This window comes from Panthera pardus, unplaced genomic scaffold (assembly GCF_024362965.1).
Source record: "Panthera pardus isolate Hobbes unplaced genomic scaffold, ASM2436296v1 HiC_scaffold_10, whole genome shotgun sequence".
Taxonomy (NCBI): Eukaryota; Metazoa; Chordata; class Mammalia; order Carnivora; family Felidae; genus Panthera; species Panthera pardus.
In genome coordinates this window covers 26,112,523-26,136,825 of record NW_026526655.1, presented here as the reverse complement: position 1 = coordinate 26,136,825, position 24,303 = coordinate 26,112,523, and the positions used below count along the sequence as shown (strand labels likewise).

The 24,303-nt window shown below is 35.8% G+C and overlaps 1 protein-coding gene and 1 non-coding gene across 2 annotated transcripts in view; both read left to right on the top strand.

The window, feature by feature from the left end:
* CPS1 (carbamoyl-phosphate synthase 1) overlaps positions 1–24,303 on the top strand; it is a 127,682-nt gene that overhangs the window by 44,826 nt on the left and 58,553 nt on the right. Inside the window, exons 14-21 of the mRNA XM_019446110.2 lie at positions 2,540–2,729; positions 3,742–3,899; positions 5,672–5,800; positions 8,138–8,282; positions 9,767–9,977; positions 11,624–11,822; positions 15,801–15,977; positions 19,402–19,520. Coding sequence (XP_019301655.1) covers positions 2,540–2,729; positions 3,742–3,899; positions 5,672–5,800; positions 8,138–8,282; positions 9,767–9,977; positions 11,624–11,822; positions 15,801–15,977; positions 19,402–19,520 — 1,328 coding nt within the window. The remainder of the gene's footprint in view (positions 1–2,539; positions 2,730–3,741; positions 3,900–5,671; positions 5,801–8,137; positions 8,283–9,766; positions 9,978–11,623; positions 11,823–15,800; positions 15,978–19,401; positions 19,521–24,303) is intronic.
* On the top strand, positions 21,516–21,600 carry TRNAQ-UUG (transfer RNA glutamine (anticodon UUG)). The gene has a single exon. It is a non-coding gene; the product is annotated as a tRNA-Gln (tRNA).

Below are 24,303 nucleotides of genomic sequence, written 5' to 3'. Positions count from 1 at the left end.
AGCTATAGAAGTCGCTAGGGGACCCAATTATCTGTCACTAGGGGACCCAATTTCCCCATCTGTGACTTGGGCTGGATGACCGACCAGAATGATTTGGCAGATGTTTACATGAAAAAGAGGATTTGATGCTCACGTTGGGAAGAACACCCTTCCTGTTTCTTCAAAGTCTTTCAAGATCTCCCCAACTCTTTGTCATAGCAAAATAAACCTTTAGAAAAAATTCACTGTACATGTATTTCTATTAAGGAGCTAATCTGATATCTCTTTGGTGTCCTCATTTCCTTGGATATCCCTATTTTGGTGCTAATCAGCCATCCAGTGGCCATGTGAGCTCTTCTGTGACTTTGCCTCTGGCTTTGCAGTATAAATCCGTTCACCAGAGACCTGGCTAGGAGAAAGCAACGCATTGAAGGTGGCGGGAAACTAGGGCAACAAACACAGAAAAATAATTGGCCAGAATTTTTCTTTTTGTTTTATTCAATATTCTGTAGATGAAGATTTTCACCTGACAGATGTCTGTTGAAAAAAACAGAATGCAGTCCCCAATTACCTTACTCTTCTTCCCATTTGTTTTTATTTTTTAATATTCTTCTCCATACATGCATAGGTGTATACACTCACATGCACATGTGTTTTTTGTGCACATTTTCAAGGACTAATTTACTTTATTGTAGTACGATTCAATTTCTCTTCGTATAATTAGAGGATGTCCAATGGTTTAGATTGGTTAGAAAACAATGTAAGTACATTCAGGGCTTGTAAATACATTTAATTAGCATACTTTTAAATCCTATTTGGTAGTTTTATAAAGGACTAGTATTTTCATAGCTTGTATTTTTTTACGTGCTTTACATCCATTAGGTGAAGTTATACATTTCAACTGAAGAATAGGCATTATTAGATAAAGTATTGTGATTAATTAAGAAGTTAGTAGAAATGAATTCATGAACTAAACATTTTAAAATAATCAGGTGGTGCATATATTATAACCAGAACTATATTAGAAAAAAAGTTAGAAAATTTATTAAAATAGTTTGAAATTATGTCTAAGTTTTAAAAATGTATAAATACTCATCACAGTCATTTATGGAACTTTACCTATGTAATTTGATTTACAAAAGTAGCTATATTCCTTGTATAGGAAAATAGCTATATTCCTTGTACAGGAAAATATTTAAGTCTGTCGGTGCTTTTCTTCAGTAGTTAGACCTTCTGTAAGTTCTATTGATGACATGTTCTCAGTTTAGACTTAATTATTTAAGTTCCAACCCATATTTTAAATGCATTTGCTTATCTGTATGTATCTGTTCAAAAAAATTAATCATACTTTTTTAAAATCACTCTCTTCACCTCTTGAGAGATGACTCATATTGAGGAAAGGGCATAGAACTTGAATCATAAGGCTTGGATTAGAGCCCTAATTTTGCCATTTATCAGGTCTTTAGCAAGTCATTTAACCTTATTGAATGTCAATTTTTTCATCTGTGAGGTAGAAATTTCTCTTGTAGTCTGGGTATAAAAATCAAATAAATTAATAAAAAAGTAGATTATAAGTTTTAAGGCACCATTTGAATTTAAAGTAATATGAAATATATTTAATATTTTATTCAGATTCTCCCCCAAGGACATGTAGGGCTTTCAAGGATGATTTTTATACTTTCATCTGAATATTTTGTTGATGTTTTAGGAGTGTTCAAAATTGACATGGTAATAGGTAAAATAATAAGAGCCATATGGCCATATTTTATAATAATTATTTTGCTAAGTGTCACACTCATCCTGGTTTATAATGCTATTATCCTTCATAGCTTACATGAAGAATTATTTCTGAGGTATCTGCAGATGTGAGGCATAAGATAGGGCTATGAATACCTTTACACACACACACACACACACACACACAGAAATTTTTATTTTATTTTATTTTTTGCCATTTGGTCATTTTCTATTAATATAACATGTATACACAGTGTATAATGCTTTTTGTTGAAGCACTAAGGCAGGCATTAAAATATAAAAAGATGGAATTCAGCAGAAGGCTCCCGATGCTTCCAGCAAGAGCACATCATTCTACATTTTAAAAGTACATTCCGTGTTGGTCTCTGACAAACATTGCAAAGGGAGGCTTCTTTGATGTTGCCTGTGGTTCTGTTTTATAGTTCACTAATTTCAAAGTTTTTAAGATATTTTCTTTAGTGTTTTAAGGTCAATTGAGCTATAAAGTTCAGCAGTATTTGTAGACCTCTAGTTAAATTCTATAGACGTTATCTTAAGTTTTGCCTGATGCCTCTAGTGGCAAGGAATTCAGGGTGAACCACATAGGCAGCCAGTTCTTTTTGGATAGTTTTGTTTTCAAGCAATTTTTTCCTTCCTTTCACCAAACATTAGTCTTTCTTTTTCTTCCTAGTCCTATTACTGATCTCTGCAGCCCACAGAATGACCTATAAGTTTTGTCTCCCAATACAAACCTATTGTTTGAGTATGGTCATTCTCTTCTTTAGACTATATGTTCAGATTCTGTGTCCTTTTGTTTTTTCAGGAAGAAAATGTCAAAACTGTCTTGATGAACCCAAACATTGCATCGGTGCAGACCAACGAGGTGGGCTTAAAGCAAGCAGATACAGTCTACTTTCTCCCCATCACCCCTCAGTTTGTCACAGAGGTCATCAAGGCGGAGCGGCCAGATGGGTTAATTCTAGGCATGGGTGGCCAGACAGCTCTGAACTGTGGTGAGTTCTTTTTGGCTTAACTGCAGAGTTTCAGCCCAGGTACTTCTGTGTAATATTTTTTGTTTGAATCCATCTAACAATTATGCTCTGTGTGTTCATAAAAGCCTTTATTTCTTTAATGTGTGAGGAAGCCATTAGCAAACAGCCACCTGAAAATGTCATGTGATAAATATTACTGGTTTATTTCACAGAACAGCTAAGGTACAAAAAGAAACCTTTTACTTGAATGCTCTGGGGCGGCGAAGTGAGGTCTCCCTCCTCCATTTCAGGAATTTGCTTTTCTGTGTTACCAGCGAAACATTGAGAACTACCATGAATAAAAAATGAGAATTAACATTGATTAAATGCTTTGTGCACTTATGTGTTGGCCCTGTAGCATTTGGCTTTCACATATATTTTCATGATAACACAGTTTAGTCTCTCTGCAATCCCTTCATGCATCTGCTGAGTCCAATACTCTGTCCTTTTTTCAGTGCTTCAAATCTTTGGAACTAGATAATGAATGAGAATCTCATTAGCTAGTTGGTGTAAGCAGTTGGTGATGTAATTTATAAGTCAAATATAAAAATCTTAGCTTAAGTTAAGTGGCACGCAAATGGAAACACTATTTTGATTATTTTTAACCCATATAGAGATCCACATCACTGGGATTATTTAAATAAGAGAATCTCAATATAGGAATGGATCATAGAAAGAATGGAAATATACTAAAATCTAGAAGTTCACTGTATCCTATGATTTTGATTAATAAGAATAATAGAAATCATGTGGAGAAGGTGGTAATATAAGTAATAATACCACCAGCAAAATATTTTGCTAGAATGTCTTCAGAATTTTTCTTTCAATTTTTTTTTTTTTTTTTTTTTTTTACCTTAAGTACAATTTTATTGTAGACTGTGGTGGCTTTGGAGTTCATTTTAAGGTTAAAAAAAAAAGTTGTATTCAGGTATCTGTTAAGAAAGACATAAGAGTTTGAGATTCTAAAAATTGATTATATTTGGTTCTTCCATAGGAGTGGAACTATTCAAGAGAGGTGTACTCAAGGAGTATGGCGTGAAAGTCCTGGGGACCTCGGTTGAATCCATTATGGCCACAGAAGACAGGCAGCTGTTCTCGGACAAACTAAATGAAATTAATGAAAAGATTGCTCCAAGCTTTGCGGTGGAATCGGTAAGGAATCTTTGTTCTGGAGAAACAAGGCCATTATTTGTCTTACATTTATAGGGAGAGTTATTTGTCATGCCTGAAAATAATAGCTAAATTATTATATATGCATATAATTTCTTCCAGAAATGTGTTAGTGTCTCAGAGACTTTGTGTATTAATTACAGCCTTCCATGCTACAGTATTTGGGAGAGGTATTCATATTTTATGAAAAGGGAAGCAAAAGCCCAGAGATGAAGTGGTTTATCAGTGGTTGAAGTGCCACTGAATATCAGATCTCCTGAATTAAATAAAACAAAGAACCATGTAAACTTACAATGCCAAAGTGATTTTTACTTTCTTTTCTGGGACCAGTCACACATCTTGTAGATGGGAATGACCTGCAAATGGGAAATGATTGGATTGAAATTTTCTTGTTAGAATGGAATAAACATTTAAAAATGAAATTATCTAGAAAAAAGCCATTGGATCTAATCAATAAGATTCATGACTGAAAAACTTGTAGATTAGGTGTTTGGAGAGGATAGATTGTTTTGTGTTTTTGTTAATCACTTTCTATCATAGCCTGTGCCTATTGATAGGCTATTATGAGGCACCAACATAAATTTGGCTTGATATATATATCTGTTTTTTGTCCCTGACTTTATTCCTGATTTCAGGCATATACATTCAATAAAGTGGGGGTTCTGGAGGCAGTTTTTGATGCAACTTCCCTATTGCAAAAATAGGCAAATCTTGAGGGAAAAGGGCAACTATTGCTGGGACGACGAAAATGGGCTGTGTGGTTTTAAGAAAAGAATGCTCACAAGTACATACAATGTTTCAGAGCTGTCAGTCAGGAATAGTCCCGGGATAACTCTGCTGAACATTTGGAAAGCTCCTGCCATACATTTATTCTTTCATTGCCAGATTTAATTATGTCCTTGCTTCCTCAGGATGCGAAACAGGCATATGGGAAAGGTGTAATTACACTCCCATTGGTAGTGTAATAATATTCCATGACAGAAAAATATAGCCACCATATGTTGTATTCTGTAAGTTAAAAAAAAAAAATCTACGCTTCTGGGACTATTCTCTGACTGAACTTGAAAAATGAAAACTCTTTCTATATAGTATTCCTAATGGCCTATTGCAGGAATACCAAGTTAGTTTCAGCAGTAGAAATCCTTGCATCATGAAGAGATGAAGGCTTTTAAACTGAATTTAAAAATTCAATATGGCTCCCATTCTCAAATTAACGATGATTTCAGCTTCAGCCATTGTTTTATTTTTTATATGGCAAAATAAAATTTACAACAGAAAGATGAAAGAAAAACTTTCAGTGAGTGTGAAAAAAAAATCCTAGAATTTTACTTAAAATTTGTAAAACAACACTTGTTCTTCAGAATGAAATGAAGCAATAATACAACATTTCTTTTTTTTTTTTTTTAATTTTTTTTTTTTCAACATTTTTTATTTATTTTTGGGACAGAGAGAGACAGAGCATGAACGGGGGAGGGGCAGAGAGAGAGGGAGACACAGAATCGGAAACAGGCTCCAGGCTCTGAGCCATCAGCCCAGAGCCTGACGCGGGGCTCGAACTCACAGACCGCGAGATCGTGACCTGGCTGAAGTCGGACGCTTAACCGACTGCGCCACCCAGGCGCCCCAATAATACAACATTTCTATAATGATTCTTCCCAAATGAACTGATTTATCTCAATTGCTAGACTCTGTTGGTGTGGTCTTTTCTGCTAGTGTGGTCAGCTTTTCAAACTTTGAGTTTTTCTCATTGACAGATTGAGGATGCCCTGAAAGCAGCAGACACCATCGGCTATCCAGTGATGATCCGTTCTGCCTATGCTCTGGGTGGGTTAGGATCAGGCATCTGTCCTAATAAGGAGACATTACTGGACCTCAGCACAAAGGTATGTGTTTTCACAGACCAAATTCTTATCAATCAAGAAAACTGATTTGATAAACCCTTTCAGTTAGAGAAAATTATGTAGATGAGAAATGACCTTTTCTCTATTAAAACCACCGTCATGTTTTCTGTAAGTGTTATCCAACAGACTGTAGCTTTGTAAGGGAAATGAAGCGCAGTTATTGACATTGGAGCACAGCATTAGCCAAATTTCTTGGTGAGCTCTCGACGTTCTTGCTAGAACTGTTTTCTTTCCTGCTTATTATGTATGCTTCTTTTTATTAGATAAGGAGTTTTTTGTTGGTTGTGTGTACTCTCTTCTCACCAAATAGAACGATGCCTGGTGATATGGGGTCTCAATAATTTCTTGCTGAATGAATGAGTGCGGGTGCAGTCAAGAGACCCATGTAACTTACATGATGGTCATGGAAGTGAATCTGACAGAATTATAAGAGCTATTTCGGGGAATGCTGAGTAAATACCAAGCACAGCTTGTATCTATCATTACTTACTTTTTAGAGAGAAACAAAATGTGGCCGTGAGTTGTTGACATAGGATTTTGAGAACAGATAAATAAAATTAAATATATTTAGATAACTATAATGACAAACTTACATGTCAACAAGTTGGATTTAGTGTTTCTAAAGTTGCCAAAAGAAATAAAAAAGGACAATATATCAATATCGGTATTTCTTGTTTCCATTCTAGACTTATGAATCATATATTTAAAGAAAAGACAGGTTTATAGAAGTTTTTTTTCTAGAATATTAGATATTTCCAATATATTTAGTATTAGTAATCTCATTATTACTCCCAGTAGTGACAATGTGTACTTATTCTTTATTAAGAATATATATTTTACAGTATAAAAAAATTCTGAACACTGAATTGTTTAAAAACATTTACAATGAAAGCAATTTGGGGATGGGATAAATTTTAATGATTTACAATTCCTCTAAAATAATCAGTAGGGCATTGAGTGTTTTTTTGTTGTTGTTGTTGAAAACCTAGCTTTTCCCTTGAAAATAGTTACTTGTATCATTATTTCCTAAGCTACCCCTTATTCTCTTGATATTATGTTTACCACCTTCAGAAGCTGCAGTAACTCACCTAGGTCTTAGTCTTTTGCACAAAATCTGAGACTGGAAAGAAAGAATTTGAGGCAACTTCTCATTTGATCTCAGTTGTCCTTGTGTCCAAACATCCAGCCTAGTCTATTAGAATGCAAAAAGCTTTCCGAAATTCATACCCTTTGTTTCACAGATTTCCTCTTTTAGCATGCAATCCTAATGACAAATTAATCATTATTAAATTGTTAATGCTGGTTACAGAGTTTCCTAACCACTTTGAAAACCTCATCATAGGCAGCTGTGGGGACAAATGTGTTACATTTTCCATTGCACATGGTGAATCCTATAGTGTTGACTGAGGTTAAACAAATAGTGTTGAGACGCATTAAAGAAAAACTAACATTGAGTTATTATTTCATTATACTGCCTGCTAATAATTTGAAAAAATTCACAGTACTTTCTCAGGTTACTTTCTCTTCCTTTCTCACTGCTATTACAAATCAAAAACATTATGAGACAAAGGGACATTTCTGTTGGATTTTCAGCCACCAAATGTCCTAAGGTCAAAGACTTCCTCTTTCATATTTTGGGTTCAGTATTCTACCCACCAGTGCATACTCAGTAAATATGAAATGATAATTATACTAATTCATATCTGTTTAATCAGGCATACATGATATATGACTCAGGGTATTTAAGCACTTAGGCGGTGATTAACCATAATAATAGTTGCATATGATTCTTCTAATTCCCAAGTTTCGTATGCCATCTTGGCTAACTGTTTACAACCATCATTATCTCCTTTCTTCTCCTCATCAACGTCAACTGACTTTTATTGTGTATGTCACTGTACAAAGCACTCTCAGCTATTTTAGAGAAAACCAGTCTTTAGACTTATTTTTCCATATTTATTCGCACTTATCACATTTTCTGGTTTCACAGAAGCCTTGCTGCTGAAATAATTCCATTTCCCTCTGCCTGATTGCTCAATTATTTTCTCTTTTTCCTAAATTAGTTTGATTTAATGTCATATCAGCACTTTGAATGGCAAGCCTCAATAATGTAAATCAAGCGTATTCACTGCAGGATGCTATTCCTAGTACCTCACTGATTTTCTGACACATTGTGCCTTCTGGAGCACTGAGGAGGATGGAGACTAGGCTTCAGACCATGATGCTGACCGGGATTCAGGCCAGGGCACTGTGCCAAATATCCATGTTTAAACTAGAACCTTTCCTTACTCTTTGATGCCTTGTGTCACCAACTTCCAGGCCTTTGCTATGACCAACCAGATTCTGGTGGAGAGGTCAGTGACAGGTTGGAAAGAAATAGAATATGAAGTGGTCCGAGACGCCGATGACAATTGTGTCACTGTCTGTAACATGGAAAATGTTGATGCCATGGGTGTTCATACAGGTAGGCAAAGAATCTTCAAAAATAATAGTAATGCCTGCGTTCACGCTTCTGATGACCCACAGCCACCTTTATTGAGTTCTTTTCATTAAACTACTATTCTTAGCTGACTGACTAGTGATAATATTCTACACAAAATAGTATTTCACAATATTGAAAATAATCTCACGTTGATCTCATGTTTGATCTTCACAAAAACACTGTGAAATAAGTCAGGTATTATCCTGATTTCATTTGAGGAAGAAGTCAAATATAAACAATGTAGTGATGGTAAACTATGTAAGACTTGGTGTTGAGAAGTAAGAAATGAGGTTAAGACAGCTTAAATCAGATGAGGGTATTAGTTACCAAGTGAATGAGAAAATAGCCACAAGTAATAGGTGAAATAGTTTTTTTTTTGTTTTTTTTTTTTTTTTTAGGAAGAGAAACTAGTTAGACAAGAGGACAAAAATGATGACTTAGGTTTCCGAAATGTTAGCTATGAGGCATGGGTGGAATTCTCAAGAAGAGGGTTGATAATGTGGAGCTGGAAGTCAAGAAAGGGGAATAGAAATAAAAAAGCTGATGTAAAATCATTGGCAGGCATTGATGTGAAGGAAATAATTGAAGCTGGAAGCAGAGACTAAGTATTCAAGGACATAGGCATAGAAAGAAAGACAATAGTTTCAAGGACTGAACTTAGGAACTGTTTAGATTTACAGTGCAGGAGTAAGAGGAAGGGTTAGTGTTTAAGAAAAAGAAGGGAGTGATAGAAAGAAAACAAGTAAGTCAATACAAGAAAATATTTTATAAAAGAGCTTTGGTTTTGGTTATATCAAATGCTATGAAAGGTCAAGAATTAGGATTTTAATGTGGGGTTTTGAATATTCAAGAAGACAGTTTTAATGCAAAGTTGGTTATGGGACTCATATTGATAAGAATTATATGGCAATGAGAGAGATGATGACTTGGGAAACTTTAAAGAAGTTTAGTCATGTAAAAAATGAGAGAGATGTTCTTGTGATTAATAATGTAGGGGGACAGGCTTCTTGAGCCAGTAGAAGCCTGAGAATGTTTGTGGGCAGAAGGATTGGAGACTAAAGATTAAGAGATCGAAGATGCAAGGGCTATGACTAGAGAGGAGTAAGACAATGGGAAGGGGTGAGATGTGGAAAACAGATGAATGAGTCAGTCTGGGTGAAGAGGAGATGATGTTTGTAGAAGGGAGAACTTGAGAGAGAGAGAGATTTTGAGATGAAGAGAAGAAATTGAAGAAGTTAATGTCAATCTGGTAAGTAGATGACTGAAGCCTTGATAGCTAGATGAACTTGGAAAGGTTAGAGGGGTTTCTGTAAATAATGTGTTGGAGCAATGCACTGCCTTGAGACAATTATTTTCCCCACAAACCCTTAGACTAAAGTGTGTCTTGTATTACACAAATAGATTAAGTCACTAAAGTTAGTTATTTAGATATGCTACCAAATAACAAGTGTTGCTTGGATGTACAGGTGATTCGGTTGTCGTAGCCCCTGCCCAGACCCTCTCCAATGCAGAGTTTCAGATGTTGAGACATACTTCAATCAATGTTGTTCGCCACCTGGGCATTGTGGGTGAATGCAACATTCAATTTGCCCTTCATCCTACCTCAATGGAATACTGCATCATTGAAGTGAATGCCAGACTGTCTCGAAGCTCTGCCCTAGCCTCAAAGGCCACTGGGTAAGATCAGAATGATTGACCATGTGTTTGCAGATCCTTCACAGATAGTTTTGGAAAACTGACAGCTAGTGGAAGACTGTGCTATGTTTATAAGCTATAGTCCCCATTTCTGTATGCTGGCTGCAAATCATTTAGGACCCTAAGGACATGGTTATTAATGAGCTTGCTGCCAGATTGAAGCAAATGATATTGCTTGCTGGCTTTGTTTGCTGGCTAATCATAAACTAATCAAAATCTGGGTGGTCAAAGCAGGCTGCGAAAAATCTGCTTCCTAATTGCACTTTGCAGATATTGTTAAAAAGTGAAAATTAATTCTTAAATTTAGTCCTCAACTGGTTTCCTTCAGGTGTATAGTAAATGTCAGGTACATAGTATAGTTTGCTTGATTCAAATATTCAAGAAATTATTTTGTTTTAGGAAAATCCACAGGATCAAACATTGCAAGGTTTTTCTATAGATAAAGGTTGCAACCAAATAAATGAATTTGCTACCCATTTAAAAACTTCTGGCAAGCATAACTGGAGGGAACATTAAGTAATACCTTTTGTTCCTATTAATATATTTAGCACATGGCATTTAAATTACATGGCATTTAAGGGAACAAAATAATTACATGTAAAGATTTTTTTTTTTAATATGGCTACACACTGCTGCATGGAGTAGTAGTAAACTACTACCCTAAGCAAGAGTCAGGAGATGTGAGTTCTCCTCCCAATTCTTTTACTGACTATGTGACTTTGGACATGTCATTTATTGTCTCTAATCAGTTTCCTCATGTCGGATGGGGGAGATGTATTACAAGACTCATATGTAATTCTATAGTTCTGTGAATTATTTTCTTAATTATAATCACCAAAACAATCCAGTGAAGTCCCTAGAGTATTAGTTTTTTTTCCTTTGTTTTCTTTCTTTGTTTTCTTTCTTTCTTTCTTCCTTTCTTTCTTCTTTCTTTTCTTTCGAGAGGGAGAGAGAGAGAGGACATGTGAGTGGCAGAGGCACAGAGAGAGAGGGAGAGGGAGAATCCCAAGCAGGCTCTGTGCTATCAGTGTGGAGCCCCACATGGGGCTCAATCCCATGAACCCTGAGATCATGACTGAGCCGAAGTCAAGAGTGGGTCACTTAACCAACTGAGCCACCCAAGTGCCCCTCTAGAGTGTCAGTTTTGTAAGGAAACCCAAGTTCAAAAATAATTTGGAGACTGATCAAGGACCCTAACTTTCAATTACTACATTTTCTGGCCGTTGCATACCCCATAGTACCAGCTAACTCAGCTGTCTTCCTAGGTGCAGACATGTATATATCTTTTCAAGAGTATTTTTCAGATTCTCATCTTAGTGGAGCCTATACACAAGTGAGCACTTTATCAAGGAAGCCATTGATTTTGGATTAAAGAGGCAAAGGTTGGCAGTTGTAGCCCTGAATGTCAGGCATAGAGAGTGAATTCTTTTGTGATCTGTGCCTCTCTGCTTTATCATGGCTCACATTATTTTATAAGTGGCTATTAAACCTTCATACAGAACAGAGAACCAGATGTGTTTTATACCCTGATGTGGAGTAATACCAGAATTTCTAAGAAAGAACAATTTATGTTTTGGGTTGTTTTTAACACTTATTGCTGAAAGAAAAAAATATCTCCTCCTTTATAGCTACCCGTTGGCATTCATTGCTGCAAAGATTGCCCTAGGAATCCCACTTCCAGAAATCAAGAATGTTGTATCGGGGAAGACATCAGCCTGCTTTGAACCTAGCTTGGATTACATGGTTACCAAGATTCCTCGCTGGGATCTTGATCGTTTTCATGGAACATCTAGCCGAATTGGTAGCTCTATGAAAAGTGTAGGAGAGGTGAGTCCTTGGTTTATTCTTCTATTTTATTCTTGTTCTCAGTTATTTTGTCAAATCCTTAACATTTTGAAAGTCTTAAGGTTGCCTAGATACTGGGTTCTTGACTGGAGGATAAAAAGGAATTTCATTTCTTCCCTAGTGTTTCAACATCTCTGACTGGTAACAGAAGGCATTTGTTACATGGCCATTTAATAGATCTTAAATGCTTCTGTTTAAAAGGAAAGGCCATATAGGTAGATGTATAATGTATTTGAGTATATGAAAAAACATATTCATATATACACACAAACACACATATATAAAACTGAGTTATAATGTATTTATAAACAAATCTAGAAAATAACATGGTATAAAATGGTGCACCAAAAAGATCACTGAACTGAGGTTAAGAATTAAATTTTAATCTATTCACATAAATTGTGGCTTTATCCTCCTTGGACTTCACTTTCTATATGTCTAAAAGAAAGGGCCTGGACTAGACAGTCTGTCATGTCCCATCTAGCTCTAAAATTCAAAATCGAGAAGCGCTTCTTTCATTATATTGAAATGGTCTAAGTGTTTAGGACCTTTAGATTTTTCATAATGTCCTTTTATACTATTTGATATTAAAATTAGCTTTTGATTATCCCATCTTCAAAGATGCAGTGCTCCTCTGTGCAGGAGGAAATAAAAAAATTCAGATCCCTGCCTCTGACAGTCACCCCTTTCCTTCCCCACCAAGGGGTTTATTTCTTCTTAGATCCAGTTGGCTTGGCATAAGTGGAGATAGCATGAGCCAAACTAAATGGGCTTCTGTTTTATTTTGGTGTTGCCACTTACTAGCTAGAGACATTCATACACGACCCTGGTCTTCAGGTTTTCCATCAGAAAATTGGAGATGATAATACCTACCTTGTGGGGTTCTTATAAGGTTTATGATTAATAGATGTAAATATTTAGTAATGTCTTTTAAGGTAGATACATAGTGCATCCCCAATAAATGTATTCTTTTTTAAACATTTTATTATTTTTATTATATTTTAAATTTTATTTAAATCCAAGTTATTAACATCTAGTGTAATAATGGTTTCAAGAGTAGAATTTAGTGATTCATAAATTACATATAACACCCAGTGCTCATCTCATCAAGTGCCTTCCTTAATGCCCATTGCCCATTTAGCCCATCCCCCTACCCCACACCCCTCCAGCAACCCTCAGTTTGTTCTCTTATTTAAGGGTCTCTTATGGTTTGCTTCCCTCTCTGTTTTTGTCTTATTTTTCCTTCCCTTCCCCTATGTTCATCTGTTCTGTTTCTTCAGTTCCTCATATGAGTGAAATCATATGATGTTTATCTTTGACTGACTTATTTTGCATAGCATGATTCACTCTAGTTCCATCCACATTGTTAAAAAAGGCAAGATTTCATTCTTTTTGATTACTGAGTAATATTACATTGTGTGTATATACCACACCTTCTTTGTCCGTTTTTGTCAGTCAATGGACATTTGGGCTCTTTCCACAATTTGGCTATTGTTGATAGCACTGCTAGAAACATTGGGGTGCATATGCCACCCCAGTAAATGTATTCCATCAGTATTATTGTCACTATTTATGGGTAGAATGTTTGATTATAAGCAGTATGCATGAATCTCAATCTCTATCGATTGACTGATCTATCTTCTATTTTATTTTATCTTGTCTGTGTCTCTATATGGCCTAGATATGTAAGCTGGTTAGATTACAGTGCAAAGAACTATTTATGACATGTTGATCTATATTGGCCTTCATTTGTCCTACATTACAGATTATAGCTTATCCTCAGACTAGCCATTGCAGAAATAATGGCCACTAATCACAGGAAGTGCAGCTTAACTCCATCAGTAATGCAGGAGAAAAGAAAAAAAAGACATTTTACTGATCAATCATAGTCATTCATGAAAGGCAGAATTATTACTATTTTGGTTTCCTTAGTTTCCAAGATGTTAATGTAAGATTTTAAAGTAATGATAGATAAGGAAAACTTGACCTTTTTAATTAAAATGTCCTTCTAGTAGTTGTAAAAAACCAGGTAGTCCTTGATAGCTGTTTTAAATATTATTTTTTCTATTATGTTTCAAGGTGCACAAGAGAATTAGAACTCAAATGCCATGTAAAGTTTTGTTGGTAGTGTTTCTGCCCAAATAAACAACTGCTAGTTAGCTTATTCCATGGAAAGTGTCCCTTTTCACATTGCTCACAATACAATTTATAAGCCAAAGAATATGAGATAATTTTTTGTAATGTTTTCATCTAGGGATTATTATCTGAAGGATTTTGTTGTCAGTGAATTTTTTACATCATTCAGTTAGTTCACCTCAAGTTAGGAAATGTTTCTTGAGTTCTTCCTACATGAAAGATGCTGGTAGAATAAAATAGTGAATAAGATGTAGATACTTTGTTACATATTATCTGCAGTTGGTAAGTTCAGAATACATAACTAGAACCAAATATAGTATGAATGCAACTGTGGTAAAAGTTAAAATACAGTATTCACCTACAGGTGCTTTGAGAATGTACTAGAACAGGGTCAGGGAATCGGGTTAGAGCCATGTCAGTTATTCCACGGAGAAATGGTGAAATTTTCACTTAATGAAGGGGAATTTTAATAATACAAAGTATTAAAAAGCACAGATTTTGAGCAAACACAGTTATGAACTCTTTTATTAGTATATAAGTATGTTTGTTTTTCTTTTATTGAACATATTCTCTACACCATTATGTACAGTGTACTTAAAATTAATAAAAATGTATGATGAATTTCTTATAGAACCAGTTACTTTATGGCCAACTGTTAAATATGTAATACCTAAAAACTGTATTAAATATTCCAGAAATGTTTTCCCTAATTTGATAGTACCATAAAATGTCTTATTTCTGGCAGTCCCTCTCATGCTTAGGCTAGCAAGTCTATGAACCTACTGTGTAACCCTTCAAATACCACGATGCCTCGCAAGTTGCATATCTGAATTGGACTAGCATTTTATTTATCTCTGCTCTTGAGAATCTTCCAACTTCTAATTAAATTTGGGGCAGCGTGAAAGGTTATCTGTTTGGCTTTTGTGATCTTTGAATATGTATCTTGTCACACAATTGACATGAAGATTTACCAAACTGACATTAATGGGAATTTGGGTCTATTTGAGGAATCACGGAGGTACACTGAAGGCAGCATTATCACTGTTATTATTTTAAATTGGAGACCAAAAATGCATAGCAATCTATTATTCCATGGAAAGGCTCAAAGACAGTGTTTATCCACTGAAAATAACTGGGTGGACTTGACGGCAATTTAAGTTTAGCTCTGACTTGTAACGCGTCCAAACTGAATCACCACATGGTTTTCCTAATTGATTAGTGTACAATCAGTTGTAAAGATTGTGGAAAGACACACTGAATTTGTCATGGGGAATTTAGTCTCTGCCTATATTCAAAATCTGAATCTGTCAGTATTCATTATGATTCTGAAGGTTTTATTAATATTAATGCTTAGTTATAAAGAAAGCCAACCTGTCTTGGATAGTGACTGATAACCCATTTAGAAAGAGTTCTGTTTTTGTGTCAGTATATGTCTGGTTTCTCTTCATTTAGTTTTGTATTCTAAAGAACATCTTGAATAAAAGCAAGGTTTTATTAAGGAAGGATCTATATGCTCTGGCCATGTATTCCTTATTTTAATATTATAGTTCAGGACAGGTGCAGGCAATTTCCTCATCAGTCTAAGCAAATAAAGCTAAATTTCGTATGTGGTAAAAGACTGACCTAATATTGTTAAAGAATCATTACATCAAAACCATGGAGAAAAGGAGAGTGGAAGAAAAATAACACCTAATTTTGAGTACTGTTCTTCCTTACGTGTTTTGTTCCCAAGTCTTTCCTGAAAAAATATTCCATTTCTGGGTTCTGTTTCAAATTCAAAATATAGAAGCTCTTTAAATCCAAGTGCGTAAATGTGCATTACAGGTCATGGCTATTGGTCGCACCTTTGAGGAGAGTTTCCAGAAGGCCTTACGAATGTGCCACCCGTCAATAGATGGGTTCACTTCCCGTCTCCCAATGAACAAAGAATGGCCATCCAACATAGATCTCAGAAGAGAGCTGGCTGACCCATCCAGCATCCGCATCTATGCCATTGCCAAGGTAATATGTGTTAAGGGGTCCAGAGCTACTGTTTTCTTCAGAATAGAGTCAGCCTGGATTTTAAAGTAAAACTGAATCACAGAGTGGTTGTGAATTCAGGGATTTGGGGGCAAAACTTTAATTCTTTTCAGTAATATTATACTGGAGACTTCTGTGGCTTTCTTCTGGTTATTCTATAATTAATCAAATATTATCACCTTTTTAGAATTTGATTTAAGCCTGGACTTAAGGACATCTATTACAGCTTTAAAGGATGATCACAGACATAAAATGTTCCTCCTTTTTGGTATATGTCTTATCAATACTCGCAAGTAGGTTTGATCATTTTGAGTTACTGTTTCCTACCACTCTCATTACTTGTTCCTTGAAAATGTATAAAATTGTATTTTAGAAAGGAAGATGCATAAAATAGTATCCTTAGTATATGCTGCCTCAGACTTGAAAATAATCTTTATTCGCTCCTTTTTCTATGTTTAAACAACAACAACCATAAAGATCTTCCATGATTATAGGCTTTTTTGTGTAATTATTTTATTGGTCTTACTTTTAGAACAAAAAAGCCCCACATTTCTCACTTCTACCCATGAGTTCCCTTTTATGCAAATTAAGTGCCATATTAATCTCCTTTCATGTTTACTATGCATAGGGTTTTGAAGTTTCAGCTCATCTGATTTTATAAAAGGTGACTTGGGCAGCTGGGATCTGACCGGTCAGAAATCCCTGAATGGCTTTTTGACATTTAAGGAAGCTTAAACATTAATCCTCCAACAGTATCAAACCACACTGAAGCTACAAAGCCCCACTGACCATTTTATATGTCGTGTGCGCATGTGGGATGAGTTGATGAAAATATGAATTTTGCCTTTAAAGAGGGAATCAATCCGTCATTGTAATTTGCCTTTGTGTGACAACGGAAAAATGCTGTGAGTGATTTTGAACTCACTGCAACTTTAATGTCCATATATTGAGTCCTGCTGAGTGAGAGGGGAGAAGGGAAGGGAATGTTTCCTTCGTTGCATATAATGTTATACTCTCCTCACCTTTATGGTTTCTAAATGCAGAGTATTAAGTTCCATTGAAATTCTGGCAGATGCTAGTATCTTTTGATGGACATTTCCTAATATTGAGTTTCAAGGTAATAGAGAATTAACATTTTTCAGTGGGGGTGATGGTGGTAATGAGCGGTTATTCCAGGGAGCCATTTCACCTTCTTTATTGTTCTTATTCAAGTCTTTTGTTTAAAAAAGCATTCTACCATATCATACACACACACACACACACACACACACACACACACACACGTGTATATGTGTATTATATATATGTGTATATATATATGTGTGCATATATATATATACACATATGATTTTTTTCCAGACAAAGGGGAATAATTGGATTGTTTTCTGTAAGCCTGGTAATCATCCTCTGCCATTTTGAGGCAGATGAAAAAGGGAAGTATTTCCAAGTTCCCAGTGAGGCTGTAAAACTCAAACAAATCTCTCATTCTTTTCTGACGGACTTATAAAGGATAAGAATTCTGGAAAAACGTGTGGAGATTCTTTCTCGCAGAGTACTCTACGTACGAGCAAGAAGTGCAGGGGCTGAGGTGTAAATTATTGGCTGCCAGAGTGCCGGCAGAAGGAACTGATTTCTGTGTGTTAGAGGTCATCATTACTGTTCATTTCCACAGCAACCGGGAACTTGGTGGTTTTGACAAAGAGAGTAAGGACTGTGGAGGGCTGAAGGGGAAAAAGAATGAAGGGAGTGAGTAAATCTTCGCTCGCTTTCATGATTCTTAGAAAAGGGCAAGTTGCTCGGAGGCCTGATTTTTGCTGCAGTCTTATTTCAGGATGACTGGATCATCACCTCTTTTGATTTGGGGAGAATACAGGGCATTATTTTTGATTTGGGAAACATTAGAGTAACCTCAAACTTGTTTGGGGTCATTATGAACTTTATTATAGCCGTGTGACATGGCAGTGCTGTAGTGCTTGAAGATGAAGTCCTAAGACGGCAGGATCTGGCTTTCTGTCAGAAACTGTGGGTGTGACTGTAGCTGTCCTTCCTCACTGGGAAATGACTCCAGGATTCTAGGTCCTCTGCCAATTGCAGGGTGATTACTGTGTGTGATTGTGTGAAAACTTCTTCTGGTCTGTCAAAAGTGTCGCTAACTTCAGATCCTATCCCCCTCTCGGTGTTGATGGCCAACAGCTAATTGTGTCTTTAATCACTTGGAAAATGAGACAGAATATTAAGTCCTTGGGAACATGGCTATATAGAGGGAGAATAAAACAAAGAAAAAAAAAACACCACAGACTTATAGTAAAATGATCTTGCCTTTGAGTATTCCCAATAAATATCATGTTATGCTAGTCAACAGAATTATGAACTGTGCTGTCTCTCAATACTTATTATCATTATCTCTCTGATGCTAGACAGAAGTGAACGTTTAGAGAAAATTAAGCTCCTGCAGTTGAAATAGAAGAGTAGAATTACTAGTTACATATATTTCTTAACGGGATTTAAAAATATGGTGTGTCATTTCTAGAACGTGTTATTTTGGAGCATTATCTGATTATTATTTTTCATAGAGTATAAATATATATCTAAAAATAGCAAAGAATAAGAGTGGATATCTTTTGAATATCAAGGTTTGGGTTTTGAGAGTTTATTTCTTCTCTCAGTTGTCTTTTCTCCTCAGCTTAATGACCCGTAGTTGTAATTTTACTTCTGAGAAATTGCTAAAGTAAGCTTGAGGAAAAAGCTGAGCTTCCTATCAGAACAGAAGTTATTACTACATTGTTTTGGAATATATTAGGATTCTGTAAAATGCCTGTCTTAGCACAAAAGTCATAGTAACTGATTCAAAATAATTTTTTTGTTTGAAGTCCTCTCTGAGGAAATGTTCTAAAGAAATAGCACTGAGTCAGATTTGAGCCATAAATTCTCACTGACTGGTTTGTGTGAATGTGGAATGAGGTGATAACAATATGGTATTTGCCAAAGGGTAATTATCCAAAAATACAAGTTAAATGATCGTTGTATTGATTCTAGATTTTCCTACCAATGTGTCTTAACTGTAGTTTCAAGAGATTCTCTTTAATTCCAAAGAGATGTATCAAATTTAGGATATGATTGTTAACATGGTTATATAAAAAGCAGGAAACAGAGCCTGTTAGGGAGATCTTTCTAAGCACACACAGCTCTGATTAACTCAAGGCGCCTCCTTGGTATGCCATTTGGGATACAGTTGGTAGCGTCAGTAGGTTTCTCGGGAGGAACATCAATGATATGCTATTGGTTCCATTCTCAGTCTATAGCCTTGGGCTCTCTGAGTGAGGGGGAGGAGTGGCTGCTATAGGTTTTCAACCAAATAAGCCACTTATAAAATGAGTGCCAAAGAAAGTGTGTCTTCTTTTGGCAGGCCTTGGAAGACAACATGTCCCTTGATGAGATCATGAAGCTCACATCCATTGACAAGTGGTTTTTGTATAAGATGCGTGACATTTTAAACATGGAAAAGACACTGAAAGGGCTCAACAGGTAAGGCAGTGTCCTCTGATTTGCTCCAGATACTTTCTGTGCAACTTTCGTCCTCTCTTACCCTCAAGCATTTGGCCAAAATTCTGCTTCAATGGAGTAAATAGTGCCAAGATTGGAAAGCAGGAGCCACAGCCACAAGAAATGGCAGTTTTAGATGTTGAATTTACCTTTTGAAAGGTATCTCCTAATATTCTTAGCTACCTTGAACCCCTACCACTGCCATCAAACATAGTGATATTTTCTTAAGTATTTTGAAGTTATAAAAATTGGGATACATTTATGAACTCATGTGCTATTTGACTTACCAAAAATTACCTAGATTAAAATTTTATCAGTCAATAATTAAATGAATAATATTCCTATCTTCAATAACATTTCTAAGTTCTGAATTCTGTTTTTCTCTTTTAATATCAATCTACATATTGCTGTATATTGACGGGCAAATGTATTCCTCTTGCATTTTACTGATATTTTTTAACACCGGGACTTCCAGTTCAGCATACAAATAAGCCACATTCAAGTTTCTGTTAATAGATTCTTTACCTCTCACTAATTTACATTTTTATCTCCTTCATGGCCAATTATTTTTAAAATTTCATTTCATGTTCAGAATATTCTGATAATGTCAGTGCTTTAAAATCTACTTTTTTATTTTCATGAGAAGACCGTTTGTTGGGGCACCTCAGGCTTATGAAATCACAGATAGGTTTTAAACGTGGATCTTTGATAAGAGGAACATTTATTATGAATCTAAGGAAGACAGTATAATCTTCTTTAGCTTCTCCCTTTAAGAGGATTCTGAAATATACTCTTATTAGAAAGAAGTCTCACCTACAAGCCTAGGTATACGTTTAGAGAGAGGGAAACTTTTTGTTTGCATAAATGATTCCCAAATGATTTGAGAAAATGTAAAAATATTAATCATTTCAAATTTCGTTGAAGACAGTGGAGGTTCTCAAAATCTACCTCTGTAGACCTCTGTTACCTCTGTTACCGTGTTTACCTAATCAAGATGCACACAAACAAGGCAATAATACCTCTTGCTTTTCTTTAGGAGCAATATGAGGTACTTTTTCATCTATTGAACAGTTGCCCACAACAAATGCTTGGTTTTGAAAATTGGGGATTCCAATCTGCCAAAAATGAAACTAGCTGTGGTTGCCTATAAGTCATCCTTTCTAGTGGTCACATAAAATGAACAGTAGATAGCAAATACGTTAAGAATTGAGCCCATACATTCATCTTAGAATTTTGCTGACTTGAGGTTTCTTTTCTTGGTTTGTGAGGCCAGCAGAACTTCCATGTTGAATTATAGTCTGTTTCACTGTTTTCAGTTTCAGACAACTGATTGCAAATGCCTGTGAAACCACTCCAATTAAAACCACATGAGGGTGCTAGAAACTTAGAGTATGCCAATCACAGCAGGGAGGAGACCTGGGGTGAAAAATAGCAGATGTTATTGTGATTTAAATTTTCACTTCATATACATTCTGATTTGGGGACAAATTCTATGTTTCAATTGAATAGTTTTTGTTGCAACCAGAAAGCAGGTTGAAATTCTAACTAAGCAGAAATAAGTGGATGGGTGATAGTGAAAAAGGTCCTCGGAGGATTAGACCCATACTGTTAGAGATCACTTATAATATCTTTTGACTTCCACATTCTGTTGCATTTATTTGCTAATAATTTAACATTTTTAGTTTCTGTTTCCTAACATAGGCATATTTGTACATAGATATATTTTCTATTGTTCACAATGATCAACATTAAATTTTTTTATATAAATCTTTCAATAATTCAAAAGATTCCAAAAAATTATACGTAAAATTATCTTTTGTCTCAAGAATTCAACAGGTATTAGTAAACCTAAATCCTGAATTCATTATTTTCTGAATGATACTTTACTGTTTATTATTATTATTTTTTTGAAGTGGTATAGATGCACACACAGCAATTTGATAATGATTATTATTTAGAAGTGTTAGATAGAGGGGCGCCTGGTTAGCTCAGTCGGTTGGGCTTCTGACTTTGGCTCAGGTCATGGTCTCGCAGTGCGTGGGTTCGAGCCCCACATCAGGCTCTGTGCTGACAACTCGGAGCCTGGAGCCTGCTTCAGATTCTGTGTCTCCGTCTCTCTCTGCCCCTCTCCTGCTCACACTCTGTCTGTCTGTCTGCCTGTCTGTCTGTCTCTCTAAAAAATACATAAATATTTAGAAAAAAAAAGAAAGAGGTGTTAGATAGATTAAAAAAAGACTAGATGGGCCCTGAAGCTACCTGTCTCAGTCATTCTGTGGTACATAGAAGTCTAAATAGAGGTCTAAAGTTGGATAGATGTCACGGCTGATGGAGTGTAAGTATGTAGGGCTTGAGTTTTATTGTCCTATTTTGGTTATCTTCACCGTTACCCTGGATTATGATATCTCCTGCTTTTTCGCAGACCTCTAAATATCCAAACAGGCTTAGTCATCAAGGCAGATTCTGCTCCAATAGTAATAATAACTATTATCAGTTGGCATTATATAGTTGAATTGTGTCTTACCTATTTGCAGAAAGTTTACAAAGATTAGTTCTTTTCCCTTTGCATTCATCTGTGGTTCACTTTGTTTCAAAATCTCAACTGTTCCAGCACTGGAAAGGCTCACTTTAGATGTGGGCCCAGGAGGCAGCTATTTATTTGGTGTGATTTGAGATGGCCCCTAAATTCTCTTACCTCAATAGATCTCTGGTGCCAATGTGCCCAGGTCCCTTTGCATTCTTTTTAGGTACCTGGGGAAATAGGCAGTGGGGATCTCAGCCGGGAGAAGAGCAGAAGCTTAAACATAGGGCAAAGTATAGAATGATACATGTGGGTTAGGTTTCACTCAGTTCCTTTCTCATGTGTTGGAAGAGTATAGGCTAAGGAGCTAGTCAGATAATAGGTGTGAAGTCTTCCCCGCTGTGGACTCATGGGCATGTCACCTCCCTCACTTCTCTGGCCTCACATTCTTTCTGATAATGTCTGCCTTATACTTTTGTTGTGAGGCTTAAACAAATATAAATATAAAGGACACCTGGAACATGATGAGTGCTCAACAAGGTTTTCCCTCTGAAAATGAAAATGCTACTTATGATGATGAAGGGTATTTTGCGATTTTAGATATATGCGTTTAAAGACAATTTTTAGAGTCACAATTTACATTTGCTTACATATTTCACAGTGTATCATTTCTTAATTTTCTTTATGATGCATTGTCACCTTATTTTAAAACCAGATCTTTTTAAAAAAAGAAGCAATGATAGCAAGTCATACAGATGCTATTCTTATCAAAAGATCAATAACACTCCATTATGCTAATGAACAAAAATTCCCACTCTACCGTTGTTAATCATGCTAAGATTCTTCTAAAATCCAATAAACACGTTTACTAGCAGAGCATGAGAATATCATTCGAATTGATGGCCAATCTATGACTTGTATTTACATATAGTCATCTGAAATGAAGTTCAGAATTTGACTCCTAAATGGAATATACCCACATATTTGGTATATATGTGAATGCCCACAGACTGGAGTGGGGAAAACAACGATTGTAACGACGTTGGCATTATGGAAATAACTGATGAGTTTTCCATGTCTGTGAGAAAGCGGAAATTATATAAGTTCCTTTCCTTGAAGGGTGGAGATGAGCATGTATCGTGCTGAGGATGATGTATGAAACCCCAGCCTTTTTTAGGGCTGAGATGTTGGACCACTCTTAGAATAATCGACCTGGCGTCCCTGCTGCAAATGCCTGCTCCCATCAGAACTCAGTTTGCCATCTCCAATACATGAGTATAGCAATGGGAGCCCTCAGGAGACTTCCAGAGCAATAGCCATTCTTACCAATTTAGGTGATAACCATTATTCAGACAGCTTCAGCAAAAAATTTCTCTTCCCCACTTGAGTTCACTGACTTTCTCCTTTTCCTCTTAAATTGTTTATTGCTGCCCAAGGGCATGCTAGGAAAGTTGACTGTTCTAGGCAGTTCCCCAAATTTATAAGCTGGTGTAGTGGCATTAATCGACCTAGAGTGATAACATATTTTACAGTGAATTCCTTTAGGTTTTCAAAAGTTTCTCTTTATTCAAAGTGATATGAGTTGTATCATGTAGGATTCCAATGCCTGTTATTCATATGCATTGGGATTTAGATGTTTAATCTATTAACTTCCCATTAGTGGATCACTTTCCAAGAAGTTTAAGAAAAGTTAAGGCTGTCGAATTTTTAGTGGAACAGCAACATTTACATAGACTCTATCCGCTGGCCTTCACAACTGAACTATTCACATTTTAATATGGCTATTTTCCCCACACTCGCTCATCTTACCAACAGCGACTCTTTCACACCTAATGCTCCTCCCCTATAGCATTTTCATAAATGCTCATGACAAGAAAAAATATACTTATTTTGATCTATTAAAAATTAGAAAAATCTCACCTGTAATCCTTTCCTCCATTAGCATATAGATAGATTCAATTTTGGTCATGCAAATAAATCTGACCTGGAGGGCAGAAGTACAAGTACCATAAATCAAATGTCAAATGTCTTCATCAGCTAGGTTCTCCTGATATAGCTGATTCCCTTAGGTAATAAAAGAATGGATTTAGAATTATATCTTTTAGTACAGAAACTTGAGCTTTGATTCAATCAAGCAATTCTGAATGCCTTCCAAGTATAAGATAATAATCGCAAAATTTGTAGACTACGTATCAGTCGCTACTCTAGCTACATTATTTCATTTAATTTTTACCACAACCTAAGGAA